The following is a 23,190-nucleotide window of genomic DNA, read 5'->3' on the forward strand; positions in this document are numbered from 1 at the left end:
ACCACAATGACGTATCATTCATTATATGACTGTCAAAATAGTAAAATAAAAAATCATGACTTCACCAAATGCCAGTAAGGATGCAAAAAAGTTGTTCTCATGCATTACTGATGGTGTTTTTGTAAAATGTTACAATCACTCTGAAAAGAGTTATACAGTTTCTCATGAAATTAGACATGCAACTGCCATACAATCCAGCAATTACACTCTTAGGTATTTTTCCTAGAGAAATGAAAACTTGTGTTTGCATAAAAAACTGTACACAAATGTTTATTGCAGCTTTATTTGTAATAGCTACAAACTGGAAACAGTCCTGATGTCCTTCAGTGCTTGCATGGTTAAGCAAACTGTGGTACATCCATACAAGGCAGTATATCCATACTCAGCAATAAAAAGGAACAGACGATGGTACATACAGCACCTTAGATAAATTTCAAGGGAATGGTGCTGAGTGAAAAAGACAATCCCAAAAGGTTACAGGGTGTTTTATAATTGATTCATTCCACTTCTACAACACTCTTCAAATGGCAAAATTATAGAAATGGAGAACAAATTAGGGATTAGGGATTAGTCAGGCAGGAGTCGGCAAGAGGATAGGTGTCGCTATAAAAGAGTGTCCTGAGGGATCCCGGTGATGGGGGTGCATTCTGTATCTTGACAGTATCAATGTTAATATCCGGTTGTAATAATTTATAGTTTTGTAAGACGTTACCGTTGGGAGAAATGGGGCAAAGGGTCCTCTATATTATATCTTAAGATTGCATGTGAATCTATAATTATCTAAACTAAGAAGTTTAATTTAAAAATCATAATTTGTGTCCCTTTTATAGTATTGAAATAAGTATTCAAAGTGTTAAGTAACATTTTTAAAGTCCAGCCTGTCACTGTGGGACAGTAGTCCATGATAATATGAAAAGAGCTTTTGTCAAAAGTAGTATTTTCAGAAGCAAAAATGCTGTCAGGATATTGGGTTATTTGATTATTCTCATTTTGATTTTAATGTGTTTTTAATATGTGCCTGTTGTATTTTGTGTAACTTTTTCTTCATTTTCTTTTTTTTCAGTCTTTTTCTCATGGTTCTCGTCATATCGGACATTATGGCTTTGGTAAGACATTCCTGGATATTCAGTATCAATAACATTGAGAAGCTAAGTGCTGAGTTAATTCAATCAAGATAAATATGAATGCATTTCCATACATGAAATCTTTAGATATTGAGTTATAAGTGCTGGCATAATTTACACATATAGATTACTTTCTTTTTATATGGTTTATTATGCAGTAAGAGTGCTTTTTTAAGGTGTGAAAAGCCTTCTTACTTAATTTATTCGAATCTGTCATTTTATACCTAGTCTTCCATGGTGCATTATGTCTGAAATGAACTTCCATAGGAAGTTAACAGAAAAAGCTAACTTTAGACTTAGGAAACATATCATTTTCCTACTTGAAATGTTGATTTTTAACCCTTTTTTCAGCTTGAAAAAGAAAGGGAAAAGGGAGGTAGAAAGGGAGGAAGAGAAGGAAGGAGACAGGAAATAGAGCTTTTCCAGTGGGAAGATGTAAACAAGATGATAGTGCTAATGAATGAATTCTGACTGAGGAGCGTACGCGTGGGCCTCTTGTATTAATATAAAGTGTGGTAACAAAAAGAACTATTTTGCACCTGCAAGTTCGGGGGTTTCCAAAACTACCCTCAGGTTTGACATTTCACTAGATGAACTCAGAACTCATTGAAGACGTTGTATTCACGGGTATGGTTTATTCCAGGGAAAGTATGCGGGTTAATATCTGCCAAGGGGAGTTCAGGAGGGGTCCAGATGGGCGCTCTGCTCGTCCTCTGCCTGCAGTCAGGACAGCATCCATCACTCCACCTGCCTCGATATGTGACAGTCCCCTCAGAGCACTCACTACCAGCCAGGCCCACGGTAGCCTTGGTGTCCAGACTTTCTATTGGGGCTTAGTGCCATGCTGTTCCCATGGCTGACCTTTAATCTCCAGTCCTTCTAGAGGTAGAACTAGGAACACGTGGCCCAACATAAATCACATTATTAGACTGTTTGGTGGCGAAGGTCCCCCAGGCAAAACATTTCTGTCAGTCATGACAGCCCAACAGCCTAGAAATCACCTCTTAGTAGCTGAAGACAAAAGACAGGCCTCTCTTGGGATAAGGTTAATTCTTCACTACACAGCATCCCGTGCTAGAAGTGATTACAGACAGCAATTACAGTAACTCCCCACTTCAGATTCCTAGTCATGTGATTTAGGTGAGAGCACTTCTGTGTTGTGTTGAACTGGATATTCAGTGTAGGCGTATCCGGAGATATTGCGGGTTTAGTTCCAGACCACCGCAATAAAGCGAATTTCATGATAAAGCGAGTCACAGCCATTTTGCTGGTGGAGGGTCTTGCCTTCAATTTATAAAAACAAAACAAAACAACGCAAGAAACACCAATGTCGATGACGTACAGTAAGGTGAAGTGCAGTAAAACATGGTATACCTGTATGTTTCTGAAATGAACCACACGTAATATTAGAACAAATCAGTTTTCAGTTGTGCTCCCAAAGTGGCAAATAGGCAAGACGTGTTAATAGAAAAGAATTGAAATTCTCTGACTTCACAATTTATGTAGAGTCAGATGGCCTAATTTAATTTAGAAAGTCACCTGTGGTCAGGCCTCTGCCTCCTTGGCTGGCATCATCTCTCACTTTCCCTCCTCGTTTTCTCTACCCAGCCACACCTGGGACCTGCCGGGCTCTACCTGGACTTTCCATGTTTGTATAGTTTACTCCCTCTGTCAGAAACATTCTTCTCCCATCTCCCCAACCTCCTCTTTCAACTGACTCTTACTTTTTACAGATAGTTAGACTTTTTATTGGGGCAGCCTTCCCTTACAGTCTAGTCAGGGTATGTACCCCTTACTCTGTTCTCATAGTGGCCTGTATTTTCTGGTAACACTCATCACACACATGCGCCTGATAATTTCAGTGACTCATTCACTGGGTTAAACATTTCCTAGAAGAGCGTTTATCTACAGGACCTAACACAATAATTAGCACATAGTAGGTGGTCAGTAAATATTTGTTGATGGATGGATGCTATAGCTTCTTGAGGTCTTTGGTATTATTTAGTATCTTTTATTAAAAGATACTAAATACCTTTAATATGGTTTTCTTTATTCTAGTTATTCACAGATGTCACTTTTTTGTTCATTTGACTGAATTGAAATGCTGTTTCTGGCTTTTAGGCGGTTGCTCATTTTAGTTCAACCAAAAATTTCAGTAAAGGGCATATGAGTACTCTTACTGATTGTAATCAGATAGTGGTTCGCAAGGCTCAGAAATCTGAAACACATAATCCTAAACCAACATTGTTTTTCAACTGAATCTAAATAGCCTTTGTTTTTAATGGAGCCATATTTTGTTTTATTTTACAGCATTTTTTCTTCTTGGTCAAGGATTATGGCAGCTGGCTTGATATTGGAACAAGGTATAGTCTATATTCACATAGAAATTCTTAAGAGTACAGTGAAAACAAGTCACGTGCTATCTTAGTATGGAAGGTGTCAATTTGACTTTTGAGGTAAGCATAGCAAGCTGCAATTATTTAAGCCTCTGGAAGTGAGGCCCACGTCTCGGTGCTCTGCATTAACACATTAGCAGGTGGTTTCCTGGGGTGATGTGGGTACAGATGTTAAGTGTGGCGAGAACTACGGGACAGCAGCAAAGTACTAGAAAACCTGCTTGGATTTCAGAGTAGATCACTCGTGAGTCTGTGTTCTCATACTCTCTCGGTCTCTCTTTAGAAAAATGAATCAATTCAAGTTATAGTGTGAATTTTATGTGGCAGTTTAAACTGCATGTAATCATTATCTGCTTCTTAGGATCTTTAATATGGGAACAGTCTGCATGTGATACCCATCACATTGTCATTTGTAGTATAATCTGAACAAAAAGGCTGGTTCCTCTTTATTATGATTTGAATGTCAGTGATGGCCATCATCTGTTACATTTCTTCCCTGTGAGAAAAAGAAAGCAAAGTTGATCCTTTTGCCTTTTTGTTTTCAAATGCATTCGGAGACAATATATTTTCGTAGACTGATTTTATTTCATGTAGTCGGCATTTATGTAGCACTTGTGTTGCCAAGAATCGTGTGGGCTTGGGTGGCACACTCTGTACTAGACATCCTGTGCTCTGTGCCTATCTCGTCGGCAGCTCGCGGGTTGTACAGCCTGGTTACGTACATGCACGTCTGCCTCCCCCATCTGATTGAGATCGCTTTCATTCCACACATGCTAGGCGCGTAAAAGGTATTCCATAGATCATTGATTGTGTTTTCATTACTCTTAAGTTTGAACGCTTAGGGAAAGTTTTGATGTCTCCTTCTCACCAACCCTCTGATCGATCCCAAAGTGTCCAGACACATAGTGGGTCAGAGCGTGAGCTGTCGACCAGAGCACTGGGCATTGAACTGTTTTCTGCCACTTTTTAATTGTGAGACCATCGGGAAGCGATTTAATCTCTCTAATCTCTCTCCTGTCTCTTGTAGTCATTTTGAATGAATGAATCCATGTAAAGCATTTAGCACAGTGCTTCAATAAATGGAAGCTATTATTATTGTTATTCTATAGATCCATTTTTTTTTAATCCTTCATAGTTTTCCTGTATTTGCCGTAGCTCTCATTGCTTTCTCCATAATTTGCTAAATTTTTCATTTTAAACGTAGGTCAAAATTTTATTTGGAAAATATTCTAATGAAATAGAGCATTTTGTGTGTGCGAGTTTTATTTTAAATTGTGATAAAATACACGTAATGTAAAGTTGACCACCTTAATCTTTTTTAAATGTGCAATTCAGCAGCATTGAGTACATTTCAGACTGTTCTGCACCTGTCACCATCATCCATCTCAGAACTCTTGTCATTGCCACACTGAAACTGTGCCCATTGAACAATAACGCCCCATCCCCTTTCCACCAGCCCTGGCAACCACCATTCTACTTTCTGTCTCTATGAATCTGACTACTCTAGGTTACCTTATATAAATGAAATTATAAACTATTTGACCTTTTGTGACTGACTTTTTTCATTTAGCATAATGTCCTCAGGGTTCGTCCGTGTTACAGCATGTGTCAGACTTTGCTTTAAAGGCTGAGCAATATGCCGTTGAATGTACATATCACATTTTGTTTATCCATTCTTCTGTTGACGGACACTTGGGTTGCTTCTACCTTTTGGCTACTGTGAATAATGCTGCTGTGGACATGGGTGTGAAACTTTTTCATGGGAGAAATCTGTATTGGTTTTGGCTTAAATAAATACCAAGGAATGAAGAGGATGTAATTTTCACATGGAAATGTGCATCATTAATTCCTGTACAGCATCATTAATTTATATTACACAAATTAAGAATTGGGTTTTCTTTGATTAGCTTGAGGAGGTTATATTTACCTGGCAAATTTTTTTTCTTCAAAGTACAAACTTTATGATTATTACCAGTAATACATGTGTAAAACATAAAGCATTTTTAAATATCCATAATCTAAATTTAATTCAGCAAATATTTATTGATTACCAGCAGTACCCTAGGTGAGTTGCTGGGAATGGAAAAAAACCCCACAGTTTTGGGCTCTCGGGGAGCTTAAGGCTGGAAGAAGAAACAGATTCGTGAGCAGGTAAATATGGTTCAGTGTGAGAAGTTCTAGAGAAGTCTGTTTGGTGCTATGGGGTCATTCGTCAAGGAAAGCTTATTGGGGGAAGGACTGCTTAAACACTGCAAGGGTGGGGTTCAGAGAGCACACTGGGTGACAAGATCTAAGCAGAATGTATAGAGTGAGAAAATTGGGAGATCTTAAGTGGCACTGACATTTAAAGGCAGAGAACAAGACATGTGGAAATGAGACTGAAAAAGTGGCCAGAAAGGCAGGAGAAAACCAGGTGAGAGTAATATTGTGGAAATGAAAAGAGCATTTCCGGAAGGAGAGAGGTCATCCAGAAAAGACATAAAAGGGTGCGTTGGCCTGACGAGCCTGGCTAGGGAGGCTTCCCTGGAAGGATTTACTACTAGACTGCTGCTCTGAATCAGATCCATCGATTTCTGGGTGAGGACTGCAGGCCAAAGATAATCATCTATCTCCTCTCTCCCAAGACCCCAATAAAATAAACAACCGCAGCCAAACTGGAAGAATGGGAGAAGAATCATCAGCAAATGCGAGTTCAACAATTTCCTAGAAGACTGATATTCAGAGACAGGAAGCAGCAGCCCAGAATCCATCAGCGGGTCCTGCCAAACGAAGAGGGAGCGACTCAGGCAGCAATGCGGAGGGTAGGAAGAGGTGAGGCAGGGGGAGCCAGATGGGATTAATGGAGTGTCTGTTTATAGGCTCTCAGCGTGCTCTCCACAGCCTGTCTCCTCCTTCCTCCTCCCTGTGCAGGAAGTGCTACAGGCATTTGACTTACAGGGGAAAACCAAAGGGCACCTGTAAAGAGACTGAAAAAATGCCCGGGAAGAATTTCACTGCTCTGATATATGTGACTCCACCTCAGAGTAAAGCCATACCCCATTCTAGCATTTGCAGCCAAAGGGCAGAGGCAGGCACCCCTCCTGCCCATCCTGAAATATGACATAGCAATTTCTATCATATTCATACTACTTATTGGCAGCCATCCTATTTGTGGGTGAGACCTAGAAAGAAGAGATTTTCTTCAAAAGTTAAATACTCGTATACACTCACCCTATGACCCAGCAATTCCATGCCTAGGTATTTATCCAAGAGAAGAAAAAACATGTTCATGGAAATACTTGTACAGACATTCTCATAGCAGCTTTATTCCTAATAGTCCAAATCTGGAGGCAACCCGATGTTCACCAGCATGTGAGTGGATAATGAACTGTGCTGTATCCAGCCAATGGATTCTACTTACCACAAAAATGAAATGAGTGACTGATGAACTCAATTACATGGATGATCTCAGAAACTTTATATTAAGTGAAAGAAGCCAGGTACAAAACAGCACATAGTGCATTATTCCATTTATAGAAAACTCTAGAACAGGCAGGATTAATCTCTAGTCACAGAAGACTGATCAGTGGTTGTGTGGGGCTGGGGCGAGCTTGACTGTACAAGGGCCTGTGGGGAACGCTTTGCATCTTTACAGTGATGATGTCACATGGGTGTACCATTGTCAGTACTCATCTAACTGGACACTTAAAATGGTTCCTTTTTCTTATATGTAAATTATACCTCAAAGCTGATTCATAAGGAAAAATATAAGAACTAAAGTAACTTAAATTGAACTGAGAAGGATACAGTATAAGTAGCTAAATCCTCCCTTTCCTAGCAGGGCCTTCATAAATAATGTTTTAAATGGATTCATCAGTGTACAGCAACGTAAAAATACTGATTCATGCAGAGGTAACCACCAGATCTAAAAAGAGAAGTGGTTCAAGTGGTTGGTTGCTCTGAGAAGTGAGTGAGATGGAATGAGGGAGTTGCTTTTCATTATAAATCTTCGTCCATTATTTGGCTTTTTTAGTACTGCATGTGTGACTGCGCTATCAATAGAAGGGAAATGCATAAATGAGACGGGCGGTCAGAAGGTAGAGTTGTAAGTAGAGACCACTCCTGCAAGCTTAATTGGAGTGGGGAGGAGAAATACAGGGCGTATCTACATGGGAATACCTCACGCCTCTCTATAAGGAGATTTTTATCATCATCTTGTTTTATGCTTGAGAGTGAGTAATAATATTATAGTTGGAGGGAGTGAAGTGTCATCAGTTCCGATGACCCTCTGTCAACGCTGGGTTCTGGAGCCCATACTGGGGCCCAGAGGGAGCAAGCGCATTCACAGAGCAGAGGTACAGGGCTTCCCACAGGGCCCGAGCCAGGCTGTGCATTGCAGCAGGAGTCCCCAAACCCAGCAGTTGGTTTGTGGAGATGTGGGCCCTGAAAGACAAGATGAAGGCATCTCAGAGACTTGGGAATCGGTCTACACTGGGTAAAGGACAAACTAGGACAGAAGCTCAAACCTGAGTGGGAGGTCCAAGATGTCAAGCAAAGGATTGCCCACAGTCACAGCACAAATAACCAACGTTTGCGTTGTGCTTCAGTGTTCACACTATTTGCCAACACGTTATTTCATGGGATCTTGACCACAGCACTGCGGAGTAGATACTGTTTTCCACGATAGATATATTCACTTTCTCATTTGCCAGGTGAGACACTGTGGCCCTAAGGAGACTGTGACCTGCTCATGTCGCAGAGCAGGTCTGGAGGGCAGCACCCCTGTAGCCAAGGCCGTGGAATGCCCACTGCCCCTACTCAGAGAGTTTTGCAAAGTGTGTGTTCTGTAACGCTAGAAACTCTTTGTAAAAAACGGCTTTGTAGCTAATCCTATATTTGTGGTTCTTGCAAAAGAACCATTGACTGCAAAGTTTTGAATAATATAAATTTAGGGTTTAAAGGAGAAATATCGATTAGGAGGGTATGAGCCAAGAGGAAGGGCGTCTCAGGTCAGGAAAGTACTGTTTTTGGCCAGAAGCCTTTGTTCAGTATACAGAACAGAGTCATAGCTGCAGAGAGAAAATGCTGAAACACAGGGGGTGAGGTGGGAGACAACCTTCTGACACGGGAAGGCTGTTGTGGGCACACAGGCGCAGGCAGAGGGCACCACTCGGCTTGCACATGGGCACGGCTGGCAGAGTTGTTTCTTTATGTCAGATAGTGAGTCTCACATTGGTGCTGGAGAGGAAAACCTTGTGAAATAAAGAAGACTCAGTGCTGGGTGAGTTAAAAGAATGGTACGAAAATCCGCATCCCTCCTCGTCCAGAAAGTATTTTATCTCCTTCTCAGTATTTCTTATTGCTTCTTTAAAGACAGCCACCATTTTCCCTGGAAAAGTCTGGGATGTCTTTCTTTAGAAATGTTAAGCTGTTTTAAGTCATGTAATCACATTTGTCTCTTCTCCTTTCTGAGATCACTAGAAGTTTCCAGGAACTATTTGGCGGATCGGGTTGTTTTGCCAGAAAAACTTCTGTTGAAACCTGGTGAAAAGCCAGGTTAAGCAGTAACTGAGAAAAGTTTAGGATTATTGAGGAAGGTATTAAATTGATACAATAATTAGTATTAAAATGTCATTTATTGCACACAGTGTATTATGAGTTATTTCATTAGTTATGTTATTTCATTAGTTCTTATGACAATCATGTGAAGATACAATAAAGTGGAAATACAATAATTTCCATTTTACAGAGGAGAAAACTGGCTCCAAAAAACTAAGATTACACAACGTGACAGCTCTGTTTCATTCTTTTGCATTGTATGTGCATTTAACATATAGAAAATGTCTTCAGAAAACATCACGTAGTGAGCACTCACCGTACATAAAACACTCCCAGGCTTGATCGGCTGGGCCCCAGGGGTGACTGGGGTGCCCCTCTCGGGGGGACAGGTACCTACTTCATCAGGAAATTTCCCCCCGGATCTGAGCACTGAGTGGACGAGCCCTGGAAGCATCTGACTCTGACCCGTGGCCCCTGCATGCGGGAGAGTATGTCTGACGCAGGTGTGAGGCATGGTCATTACAGTACAGGCAGCCCGCGGGTAAGGGCTGAGTGAACACAGAAGGAAGGCGCCTTACGTCAGGCTTCAGCGGCAGAAGTGTTGTGCCAGGTCTGCTTTTGAGCTGGGCCTCACATGAAGGGTATCATTTCAATTGGGGGACCTGGAGGTTTGAGAAGAATATTGTAGGCAGACAGAATGGATGTGAGCAAAGCTACAGAAATGAAAAGCCCAGTGCACACTTTCGTGAAGTGAGATACATTACTTGGATTTCAGACACCGTAGTATTGCTAGAAAACCGCCTTTGGGAGCCTTAATTTGGACAACCTTGAATAAAAGCTACAGTGTACATTCTATTCACATGTAAGTGAGGAGCCAGATTTTTTGGTCCTAGTTGAGCTTTAGCGTTTTAGATATTTTTCCTACAAGTGAATCATTACCTAGGGGTTCGGAATTTTGACCGCCTTTTTCACATAAGTTCGTTCCTTGAAGCAAAGGGAGGGCAGAGTGTCTATCTGGAAATGGAGGCACTTGGCTGAACTAGCACCGTCAGGGTCATTGTCCCATGTGTTCCTGGCATGGTAACCTTAGCAGCCAGCCTTCAACCTCTGATTGCCCTGACGTCACCTGTGCCCCAGGCGTAGTGTTTTCTGCTTTCTGCAGCCTCACTCTCCAGGCTGCACTGGTGCTGCCGGGCTCTGCAGCTCCTAGGACTTGCCACCAACTCCAGGCTGCCCACTTTCACTCTCTTTTTCCTTAATAGATTTTTCTTTCCTTTTGAAAAACTTATGGTAATGTATATAACACAAAATTTGCCATCTTAACCATTTTAAGTATTCAGTAGTAAGTATATTAACATTGTTGTGTAACCAGTCTCTAGAATTTTATCTTGCAAAACTGAAACTCTGTACCCATTAAACAAGAATTCCCCATTTCCCCACCCTCAGCCTCTGGCAACCACCATTCCACTTTCTGTCTCTATGAATGAGGCTGTTCTAGGTACATTATCTAAGCCGACCCACACAGTGTTTGTCCTTTTGGGACTGTCTACTTTCACTTAGCATGTTGTCCTCAAGGCTCATCCATGTTGTAGCATGTGTCAGAATTTCCTTCTTTCTGGAGCCTGAATAACATTCTATCATATGTATATATGGCATTCTGTTTATCCCTTCATCCATCAGTGGACACTTAGGTTGCTTCCACCTTTTGGCTGCTGTGACCATGCGTGTGCATTACCTGTTCGAGCCCCTGCTTTCTGTTCTTTCACATAAATTCCCAGAAGCTGGGTTGCTGGGCGGTTCTATTTTTAATTTTTTTAGGGGCCTCCATAATGTTTTCCATAGAAGGTGCTCCATTTTACATTCCTACCAACAGTACACAAGAGTGCCATTTTCTCCATATCCTCGCCAAACCTTGTTTTCTGTTTTTGTTTTTGTTGGTAGCCATCCTGATGGGTGTGAGTTGTTTCTCATTGTAGTTTTGCTTTGTATTTCCTTAATTATTAGTGGTATTGAGCATTTTTCATATACTTGTTGACCTGTTGTGTATTTTCTTTGGGAAAATGTCTATATTCAAGTCCTTTGTCCTTTTTAAAAAAAAATAAATTTCATTGGGGACTATTGGGGAACAGTGTGTTTCTCCAGGGCCCATCAGCTCCAAGTCATTGTCCTTCAGTCTAGTTGTAGAGGGTGTAGCTCAGCTCCATGTCCAGTCGCCGTTTTCAATCTTAGTTGCAGGGGGCACAGCCCACCATCCCATGGGGGAATTGAACCAGCAATCTTGTTGTTGAGAACTCACGCTCTAACCAACTGAGCCATCTGGCCACCCTCTGGAAGCTCAGGGGCAGCTCGTTGTCTTCAATCTAGTTGTGGAGGGTGCAGCTCACTGGCCTATGTGGGAATCAAACCGGCAACCCTGTTGTTCAGAGCTCGTGCTCCAACCAGCTGAGCCATCCGGCTGCCCCAATGTCAATTTTTAAAGGGGGTTATTTATGTTTTTTTTATTGTTGAGTTGTAGGAGTTCTTTATATATTCTGCATATTAACTCCTTATCAGATATATTGTTTGCAAATATCTTCTCCCATTCTGTAGGTTGCCTTTACACTCTGTTAATTATGTCCTTTGATGCATAGGAGTTTTTCATTGTGATGTAGTCCAGTTTAGCAGTTTTTGTTTTTCTTAACCTGTGCTTGCTTGATCATTTTCAACAGAGAAAGCCTCTTTGCAAAACTTGCATTTAACATCGAGTATGACGTTCCTCTTGGCACTTGTGTGATACCTTCATCCTTATTCCTTGACAATTGTCATGGGAATAAAGCATTCATCAGAGCAGAAAATAATAGCAAAAAGAGAGACTGCAGAGGCATAAAACAAACAGTAAGCACCATTCAAACCAAGGAAACAGCAGGGAGTGTCAGCACTCATAGGCAAGTGCAGTACCCCCCCCCCCCCCCCGCAGTACTTGCCATTAGAAAGGTGTGAATTCGACGGTCAGTACTATTGATGTATGACACATAGTAAAGGATAATATAATTGATTAATGCTACACAGGGTAAAAACTATGCTGCGGAAATAGTTTGTGGTAGTATTTTTTGCAGTGGGAGCTGCCCTCCACATACGGAGACCGTATGTCCAGCTCTACCAGGAACAGTGCTGGGTATGCCTGTCGTCCTGGGGTATTCGTCGTACCCTCATCTATAGGACATTAAAAATCCAAAGTGGATGGGAAGATGATAAAGACATAGCCGGTTAATAAGTTATGTTAAACCTCAGTTTATCTCAGTCTCAGGGCTTCATCTTCAAGGGTCTAACTCCCATAGGTTAAATGGGGTGCTTACTCTGAGAGACTTCTCAAAGGCAGGTATAATAGGGGATGGCAGAGCTAATTCTGTTCATCAGGCGAAGGGCATTGAGCTAGCCTGTGTAATTCCCCACATACTCTCCTGGTCATTCTTGCCAAAATACCTGCTTGCCCTGCTCTGTCTGTCTTCCCTGTGTCTTACTGTGTCGTCCCAAAGACGCCCACTTAAGAAAGAAAGATGATTGCAGAAGGGAGGGCAGGGAGTGGAAGGGGTTGGGGTGGAGACACAAAACGCATCTGTGTTAGTGCAGTTAGGGTTCTGGAGGGAATTGCCCTGACTGATGCTGCAAGGCGAGGCTTTTGCTGCTGCCGCTGCTCTTGTTGGTGTTAGAATTCTAAAATCTTCTCTTTGTATCCTATACAGCAGTAATGCATGTACCACCACACTGAGCCACGTGGTACAGGTCGAAGGGTTAGGAGTGGTTCATGCCTCTTCAGAAGCATCTAACTGATTGCCAGGAAAAGGCTTGGATAATCTGGGGGTGTGGGGGGCGAGGGCGGAATGTGCTTTAAGAATCAAAACTAAAGCACCACATAATAGGGTTCACATATCAACACTTCATTATTGTATTTCTTCCTGCTTTTTATTTATGAGAATGCTGCTTTTAGTTTTGGTTTTCTAATTATTCCTACATGAATGTGTATTTGAAAAGCTGAGATATTTCTTGTCGTGTTGCAGATTAATAAATAATAGTTTCTTTAAAAATAGAAATTACATTACTAGGGCACGAGACAGTATATCGGTTTATAGGTATGGTCCAGTGTGTTTAAAATGCATCTTCAGAGCCGATTTCAGAGAATTAAATTGAGACTATCTCCAGGTACTATAATCAGCTGAAACTGCAGGTGTAAGTTCAGTGGTTCTCTGGAGAAACCTGTGGCATCAGGTGTTCTTTTAACGGCCATGTGAAGTAAATCCTGCCCAGGCCATAAACCTGCGTTGGGCTGACAGAGCTATAATTTAGTATTTTCTTCCTTTGATCTTTTACACTGTATCTTCATTCATAGCAGGTCATAAAATTTACTGAGTGTTGCCTTTTGTATTGCATGCTGAGAGGAGTGCAGTTTTCAAACTAGAGAAAAAATTCCTTTAAGGTAATTTTCATAACTATAAAAACATTTCAATTTATGTTCTAAATATATTTGATGTGAGGTGAATAGAGTCAGCTTCATCAGTTCGAACTGTAGTTTGATTTGACAGCAGTGTTCATTTCGACCTTTAATTGTTTCCTACATGCACTATTGTTAGACTTTATTAAAATACGAATGACAGATAAAATATCTTTTCTCTTTAGATACAATGAAAACTAGCATTATGCTCAATATTTTTATATCCTCCTAAATGTAATTAATAAGTACCATAAACTATCTTTACTCTTACAATGAATACTAAGCTTTAGTAAAATCAGTGATTCTCAACCTTTTTCTAGCCCAGAGCATCTGACAGATGTGACCTGCTTCTGTTGCCCATTCCCCTGACTGAGGAGAAGTACAGTCAACCTTTTATCACCCACTGTGCAGGTTAAAAGGGCCTGCCTGGTGACTCTGTGTGCCCCTCCACACAGACCCCATCTCTCTACCTCACACATGTTCACCTTGAAAACTGCTGACTTAAATGATGTCACACTAGTCGTGGAGGGGAGAGTGGGGACAGCTGAACTCGTTCCACGTTGAAGTTTGATGGTCCTTTATTTAACTCTGCTATGTTGAGATGACACCAGCTTGATTGATGGAAAACATCACAAGCTGGAATGCCTCCTGGCTCAATTGCATGAAGGTGACAAGCCTCAGAGCGGTTCCTGTGGATACTGTTAGCTTAAATGAGCCAAGCGTAAGTTGCGTCATGCCATGGTATGGAGATCAGTGATCTGGGTCTTTCATAAGTACATTTTCACTATGTTTCAGGAGGAGTCGCCTACTGGTTTTACAAAACTGACTTTGTTAAGAGATTAGGTCATAGTTAATATTTTAAAATTATTTAAAATATTAAAAGTGATAAAAGGCCTAAAAGTGATAGTAAAATTTAATAAGACTAAACTCTGCTAGAAGTCATCTTTTTTTTAACAGCTTTATTGAGGTATCATTTATAGATCATAAAACTCATCCATTTTAAGGTTTTAAATGACTTAAGTGATTTTTTAAAAATCACTTCAGCAAATTTCTGGAGTTGTGCAGCCCTGACCACAATCTAGGTTTTGGACATTTCCATCACCCAGAACGTTCCCCCGGGCCTGATTACAGCCTGTCCCCATTCTTATCCCCAGCCCCATATAACCGCTAATCTGTTTTCTGTGCAATAGATTTGCCTGTTCTGGTCATTTCAATAAATGCAATCATACAATATGCAGTCTTGCATCTGGCTTCTTCCACTTAGCATAATGTTCTTTGGCATTTATTTCCATTGCAGCATCTATTACTGCTTTGTTCTTTTTCATTGCTGAATAGTGCTCCATTGTATAGATATAATATAAAAATTTTGTTTACTTTTTATAGTGTAGGCTTTTACAGTCCTCACGGCTTTACTCTCTCACTTACTCATCTCACCTCTGACGCCAAACTTTAGCCCCCGAATTGGGGAGTAAACCTTCTTATGATAGGAAGAAGTCATGGCTGTTACATCCAGCTTGTTGGATTGAGGATTTTGATCTCAGGAACTGGAACAGATTTTGAAATATCCTGTGAGAAACAGAAACGGAATAGAGCTTACTGTTTCTGTGCCAATTATGAACACAGCCTAAGAGTTCTATGGCTAAACCAACCATAACTTGTAAACATCACATACATAGAAATGTATCACAAGCTTATTAGAGAAAATACTGAAAGCATATAGAAAAAATAAGAAGTCACCTGTAATTCAGTGTCTCAGAGAGAACCTCTGTTCAGCATGTTGATGTATATATCCTTTTAGCCTTAATTTATGTGCCAACATACAGCATAAGGTTTTGGTCTGTTGTTGGTTTTTTAAAAATCTGGTTTTCTGTACTAACCATGTCCCTATGTCACTAGGTACTCTTGAAAACATGAAGGGTATTGTGACTAGAGTAGTGTGAGTGTAACCATGGTAGGGAGAGAGCAGGAAGACCGATGGTTGATGTCGCTTATGGACTTGACAGTCATTGTAAGGAAGTAGGAATTTATTCCAAGAGCAAGGTGAAGCATGAGACTCTTGAGCAGGGAAGTATTTGCTATGCTGTACATTTTGAAACAACCCTCTGGCCACAGGTGGAGAACATAGCGTAAGGACCATGAGGGCACAGGAGGACTGGTTAGGAGGCAGTGTTCTAGTCTAGAGACGATGGCAGCTCGGACTAGGCAGCAACTCAATGGTGACGAGAGGCTGGAGTTGTAAATATTTTGAAGAGAGGGGAATAGAATTTGTTGATGAATTGTATGTGCTGGGAAATGAAAAGAATCAAGGGTAACTCATAGGGGTTTTTTATCTTGAGTAACTAAGTGAGTGGTAAAGCCGTCCCAGAGACGGAGGAGGCTCTAGGAAGAGTGGGTTTGATGAAAGAAAGGGTAGGAAGTTAAGAGCTGTGTTTTGGACCTATCAGATTTAAAATGCCTTCAATTAGGATGGTGCTGGAGGGAGCCGTGGGCTCTTGGGAGAGTTTTTCGTTTATTTTTAGGATGAGAGAAATTGCACACCTGTGTGCTGAAAGCTATACTTTAGAGGGGGGAAATGACAGCGTAAGAGAGGGAGGGAACAGTTGAAAAAGTAAAGTCCTTAGTAGGAAAATTGGAATGGGATCCAAAATAGAATTGGAGGAGTTTGTTTTAGACGTCATGAGGTGCAGGAGGAACATGGACACAGGTATGGGTGGGTTAGTAGGTTTGAGGCGAGGAGTTCTCTCTCAGAACCATCAGTATGTCCTCAATAAAATAAGCAACGTCATCTCCTGAGCGGGGAGGAAAGTGGCAGAACCTTGAGGAGAGAAGAAAGGACCTTAAGTGGTGTGACCCAGAGACTGAGAAAAAGAACTCGCAGGTGTGCAGGGGATTCAGGCATTGATGAGAACCATATCCCATCCGCGCCGGGGGCGTAGTGAGCTGCCAGCAGTGTGTGTTCTTCATGCTGAGCCCTTTGTCTAGTGTGTACGGCTTTCCCTTTCCTTCCATGCTGTTGATTCCAATGCCAGTATTACACTTATCTTTATGTTTTTGTATCTTATGGGGCTAGTTTACTTGATTTGGGTAGAGATTTTTTGTTTCTTTAAGCATTTTGGGATTTTTTTAGCATTCAATTTTGATGATATGTTTTATGATTTCTATTTTAGGAGAGTCTGATTTCAGTCCAGATTTCATCTGCCAGAAAGATTTTCTGATTTAATTAAAAATTACTCTCTTTAATAATTCATTTAAGAAACATTCATTGAAGGCCCAAAAGGTCTTGCATTGGACCTTAGAGATGAAGTGGGGAAAAAAATAGAGATCATCATGCCTGCCTCCACGGACCTGGCAGTGTAGGGCAGAGGTCACTGATCCAATATCCTGCTATATTACTTTTACAGTAAAAACAAAAGTTTCAAAAATCTTACTTTAGAGTTAATATTTGTTTAGCAATTAAGGATCTGATTTTATTGTTTTCTTTTTAGGTCAGGAGCCTACCCTAGAGCAGACTCAGATTTCTAACATAGCTAGTTTTAATTTCTATTGCAGGAAGATTCTAAAGAAGAATGTCCTAACCAGTGCCTTTCCAAAGGCAGTCTTATCAAACTATCAAACTTGGCACTTGTAGGCTCTCGACTTAAAAGTTGCAACAGTACTGAAAAATAAAAATGAAATCTGCTTGAGTAGGAAGCCTGCTTTCCTGGCCTCCAGGGGCCTTGCCTGGCATCATGCAAAGCTTTGCTTAGTTTGCTCTGCAGCCAGCAATTGACATGTTGGGGGCTATTGAATTGGAGTTATTGAGAAGTTGGGAGGGAGACCTGCCGACCTCTTTTCTCTTTATCCCTTCGTCCCCATGTCCCTCTAGGTAATTGGCTTGTTTTATATGCACCCAATAGTCACCTTCCCAGATGTCAGGAAACAAGTTGCATGGGGCCTGTTCTGGGGGCCATCCTGGGGTGAACTTTCTGTAACCAGCACCGTGACTCTGCCTGTTTTCTGGGGGTAAGGCAAGGATGGGGTGAAATATGGCCTCCTTTCATCCAGCCAGCCTGGTTATAGGCCTGCTGGAATCTCCTCCCATCTTTGTGAAGGATGTAAAACATATGACTCTATTACCAAGTTAGATAGTTCTAAGCAGCTGGTAGGCATTGTAAGTAAACGTACCAATCTGTACAGCTTGGGCCCACCTGCACTAGTGCTACTGTGTGAAGCCTCTGCTTTATTGTCCATTTGTCACATCTGTATCCTAGATTTCTTTTCATCCTTCTGAATTTGTCATAAAACCACTGTCTGGGTAGACAGTACAATTTCTGTGTTTAAAAAGAAAAACTGAACATTTATTCTTGCTGGTAGATGAGAACTGGGACTGAGTATTTTAACAGTGAAGTAGGAATATTTTCCTGTGAGTCCCCATCATGTAGATGATGTTGGATCTGCCGGCAGTTTCTGGGTGTGGGCCGGGATCGTGTCTCGTGAAGCCGAAAAATGGACACACGGACCAGGGAGAGGCAACAAGTTATAAAGGAAGATAGTTTATCAGAGGCAGAAGAAGAGGTTGCAGCTCCCCCGGGGGAGCGGTTCTGAATGGGGGTGCCCAGTGACTGAGGCAAAAGCTCTTACTTTTATACCTTCCCTTGCCTGCTTGGGGAAGGGGGCTGGGGCCTTCTAATGGAATTCATCTATCAGGTTTGTCCTGTTTGCCCATCCTGAAGGGATTAAGAAATAACCCATTCCTATCTATGAGATCTGTTCCTTTGTCCGGCCAGAAGGGATTTCAGATTATCTATTACCTCAAGGCATATTCTCTTGTCTCTGTCCTGGAGTGAGGGAGACATTCCAGGACCTGGAGTTTCAGGATATGGCTGCTTTTTGTTTATTCTACTAGGGACCCCCCTGTCTACCTAGCAATCATACTAACTAACCTATCTCAATAGTATCCATTCTTCTATCTTTTTCCAAAAGTCTGGGAGACAGTAGCTTTGACTCAAGATTTTTTTAAAAAAAAAGAGGTGTTTTTTTGTTTTTTGTTTTTTTTAATTTGTTTAGCTTCCTTACCTAAAACTTTGACTTCACTGAATATGAGTTTGGGTAACATTTTTCTTTCTTTGTGGCTGGTAGTTTTGTCACAGTCTAACTTATGTCAAAGCATAAGATGGCATGCTCGTAAGGTGTCAGAATATTTAACCTGGGGACATCTTGGGGAGTCCCTGGATATTATTCAGAGGGTCCAAGAATTAGAAGGGGGACATTGTTTTTGTAAAAGCCAGGTTTTGAAATTTAGTTTCTGTTGGTAACAAAGACGCAGGCACTGCTAATACCAATCAGACATTTTGATAACATGCTACCGTTGTGGGAGGTACCTCAAAATACTGCTTATGTTCATCACTATTTCTATAACAAATTTGTTTTCTTAACATTTTACTGATGTTAACAGATGTCTACTTCAAAATCACGGATACCATTTCTGTGTATTTGCATGTACATTTAGAAACATCAGTTAGAGATGTCTTAATGCGCTTCCTCACGTGTGTTCTCTCTGCCTGTAACGTCTTTTTCTCCTTCTGTAGCATCAGCCACTACGTGATTGTCATGTCCATGACCATCTTTCTGGTGTTTCTCAATGGGCTGGCACAGCTGCTCACGACAAAGAAACTCAAACTGTGTGGCAAACCCAAAAGCCACCTCATATGATGTTGCCGAAGCCAACACTCAGCATATGGACCCTGGTCCTTGGTCTCCTTTTAAACCAGAAGCGTATCCAGATTCAACAAGAAGATGGATATTGATGTATGGCATGTTCTGCTCCCATGAAGCAAACTATATGTGGAATTCTGAACTGCAGTAAAGGAGCTTTAGGCTTTGCACGCGTGAAATCGTGATTACGTCTGTGGGAAAGTGGAGTAAAGCATTCTCCATTTTCATTTTTTCCCTTTAACTGGCAGCTTTTCTCAGTGACGTTTCAGAGCACCTGTAATAATCTGGTCCCCACTGTACAGCTTCCTGTATATGCATAGGGCACTGTGCTCCTGTGAAGGCAATTCTTATCATGTCCAAATCAGTGCTATGGCTGAACTGGAAGGAAATCAGCAGGTGACACCATAAATATTTACCAACTCTTAGCACTAGTTTTCCAAGTAGTTATAACCACTAACAGTAACACTAGGAAGGCTGTCAGGATGTGTTACTCAAATTGACTAAAGCTTCAATAGAAAAAGTGTTGGCAGGTGTTTGTCATTTTTTCTCAGGATGCAATATTACCTTAAGCTTCTTGATGCTGTTTCTAGGGTTTTCATAGTCAACCAGCTAGATGCAACTTTGACCTTCACTTTTTTGTTTTTTCTTTTTTGGATTCTCATGGAATTTCTGGAGATAGAAAAGTTAAAAATGCTTGGTATTTATGTCTTGTCCATGGGAAAAAATTTAAAAGGATTAGTTTTTAATTGTAGATTCAATATCTGTTAACCCCATAACTTTTATCATGCATCACTTAAATCAATAGTTAAACTTTCTGACAAAATCGTAAGAATCAGGATTAAAATTGCTTCTCTTTCCAGTTGTGAGATACTAGCTCAAAGGCCTAAAGTCCTCTTATTAAATTTAAATTTCTATTCGTAAACAAATTCTAATGGACAAAATATTTTGAGAGCAATTTTTATTTGGATTTTTCATAAAGTGACCTTTACATATCACTGTAGAGTTGGCCTTTTGCCCATGGTGTGACAGTAGATTTTGTCTGGTGCTAACTAAGCTTTAGTGTCTGAGCAATTTTTAAAAATAATTGCGTTTGAATTAAGTTATTGCATTTCTAATTTGCATTAATGATGAGGAAGCCCTCTACAAATTACTACCTTTTTCAAGTTGGCAGGTGAGTGAACGAATAAAATTTAGAAGATTCAAAATTGTTTCGCAGTATGTGCTTTCTTAATTTCTATTTATGATAACATATAATGTATTTGTGATATATTTCATGGTATACCAGAAAAAGCATTATAGTATAAAAAAAGAAAGATGTGTTGCTGTCAGTATAAGACCTCATGCATCAGTCTGTAATACAAACTCAAAGGGGACAGCTGAGAAGCTGCTGTAGCCGACAGTGACATTGGCAGGTGGAGAACCCGTTGCCTCAAAGGATTTTTGATCAGTTTTTTCATAACTCAGAGAAAACTGACTTTATAAACACTTATTTAACTCCTTTTATATGTAGTTTTTCCTTTTGTCTTTTCCCAGATTTTCACACAGAGGAATTAATGAGTTTTATTACAACATTGTAAAAGGTGCTAGGTGTTTTATTTTGCTTTTTGAAACATGTAGTTTTTATTATTGTTTCGAGTCATGTGAGTTTACAAAAGAGGAATACGTCCACAGCCCCAGGCTCACCTTGCTGTCCTGTAACTGGGTCCTTCAGACTACCTGGGTTTGCTAGATGGAATTTTCCTATGCTCAGTTTATCAAATATCTTACAGTGTTTTGAAATGCATATTTTTGTATTGAATAACAGAGGACAAATAAATAAGATGTAAGTAAAATGTATTTCTGCTTAAGGCATTTACTTTTTCATTCTGTGAATACCAGATTTCCAAATTAAGAATTAAAGTGGGGTGGGGGGTGGGGGTGGGGGGGCGGGGTGGGGTATCCTGTTACGAGAATATTGAATAACTAAAAAGCCATGAAATGCCACATACACCATGAATAAATCTTGGAGGAAACTCTAAGGATTTAGGAAACTAACTGCAGCCTGTCCATAATTTATCAAACAGATGTCATAACAAAAAGGGTTCCCTGATCAAACATATTTGAGAAACACCTAATCAAACAAAGTTAAACAAGTGTATTTATTGTAGTACTTAGGGAATTTAACTTGGTATATACATTGTGAGGGGGGAAGATCACAGTGTGCCAAAACACTCCACTTGCTTCCACCAGACCCTACCTTAAGGTCTCCCTTCTGACCGGTAAACGTACTTCAGATATGTCCCCATATTCTTCTGCTCTTAAAAACCTCAATTTGTCACACTTTTGAAAAAGGGGTGTTGTATGCTCAATTGAATCTTGTTTTCCTGAGAGCTGGGAAATCATTTTCATTTTTACTGTTAATGTGGGAAAACTTTTAAATTTCCTAGCAATTTTACCTGCCTGTATATAAATTATTCCTATTATCATTTAGTAATTCACGTGGGAACCTGCAGTACTACCAGGATGGCGTCCACTTCATCACATGCCCTGTTAGAATTTGGACTAAGTCTTTCTACCTAATATTTTACATCCTTCACCAGAAAAATAAACTCACAACAAATATTGGCTTGTTTTCTTGTGATTTTCCACTATAGAAGGTGATTACTAAAGTTCTGTGCATTCCTTGGATTTGTTTTACTCATTTCTCCCTTTCCCTGTTGGCTCACTTCTCTACTCATGTCATTCCCTTTTCTTAGCCTCACTTAGAACCCCATATGTACATGAATGTATTTTTCTTCATGAATTAATTTCCATCCGTTCTTGCACTCAGTGTAGATACAGTGTGAGTGTATAGTGTTCAGCTGTGCCACTGTCTGCTTGGCACACCCTCTTCTGCAGTAACTGCCTCCATTTCCAATCGTGTGTCTCTGGCAGGAGCCAGCTGGATTTTATGACTCTTCCCTCACCACTGTTGACTAGTGTAGGGGCCTACCTCTGACCCAAGCTGGGCCAATCTGAGTTCTTTGCAAGACTTTCAAGCTAGAACAGAGAAAAAGTTTCTAAGATGCCAAGCTCAGGAGTTGGTGATGGCTAAGTTTAATTGAGATACTCCTGTAATCTTCCATCACAAACTTATCCAATAGAAAGAGGAATTCATTTTGCTGGTATTTCTAAGAACACAGTGGATAAGAACACGTCCAAAGCTCCATGTTAAACGTCCATTACTGTATATGGTTTTCTCTTGTGCTTTCTTAATTGGAATCAGGGGCACACTGGTTCAATGGTAGGCCTTGCGGGTCCCGTCGGCTGCGTCGTCTGTTGCTCAGCTTTCCTCGGTTCCAACCATTGTAAACCCACCCCAGTTATTCTACAAGCTACTCATTTAGACAAAAGCTAAAACATTTTGTCTGCATCTCTGTTACTTGCCACCAAGAACTTTAATTGAGACGCATACTTTGTGTCTGTAAATATATCACTTCAGTATTTAGTGCACTTTCTAATTATGGTTTAAAAAAATCTTGTGATAGTATGTGTAGCCCTTACAATGTGCCATATGCTTTACAAATATTAGTCTACTTAATCCTACTAACAACTCCATGAAGTAGGATGAGTGTAAATCTTTCCCAAGATCCCACAACTAGTATGTGGTTTGTTTGTTTTAATGTGGATAGTTTTCCCCCAAAACCTTCTATCCTGAAATCTGCGTGAAAGCATTTGTAGATTTTTGCTTCTGAGAAATGCAGTCACTTTGCCTAAGCAAGTGATGTGAAAACTAGACTTTTTCAATTATTGTGGATAACCAAGCGTAAACGGTATAATTAGGGAAACATGCTTTTGAAGTTGCACGGGGTACACTTGTACCAGATTCATACCATTCACCTTTGAGGCACCAGTCAGCCGTCTTCCAAATGGTACAGAAGGCAAAAGAGGAGAGTTTCCTCCCTCTTTGAAGGAGGGAAGTGAATATTGGCTATTTTTAAACACATGAAGT

The 23,190-nt window shown here is 40.6% G+C and overlaps 1 protein-coding gene across 1 annotated transcript in view; it reads left to right on the top strand.

Moving 5' to 3' along the window:
* The window catches only part of PIGN (phosphatidylinositol glycan anchor biosynthesis class N), a 90,165-nt gene extending 69,109 nt beyond the window's left edge, over positions 1-21,056 (top strand). The window contains exons 28-30 of the mRNA XM_074339876.1: positions 1,064-1,106; positions 3,435-3,487; positions 19,094-21,056. Coding sequence (XP_074195977.1) covers positions 1,064-1,106; positions 3,435-3,487; positions 19,094-19,217 — 220 coding nt within the window. The 3' untranslated portion in view covers positions 19,218-21,056. The remainder of the gene's footprint in view (positions 1-1,063; positions 1,107-3,434; positions 3,488-19,093) is intronic.
* The last annotated feature ends 2,134 nt before the right edge of the window (positions 21,057-23,190 follow it).

This window comes from Rhinolophus sinicus, linkage group LG09 (assembly GCF_036562045.2).
Source record: "Rhinolophus sinicus isolate RSC01 linkage group LG09, ASM3656204v1, whole genome shotgun sequence".
Classification (NCBI taxonomy): domain Eukaryota; kingdom Metazoa; phylum Chordata; class Mammalia; order Chiroptera; family Rhinolophidae; genus Rhinolophus; species Rhinolophus sinicus.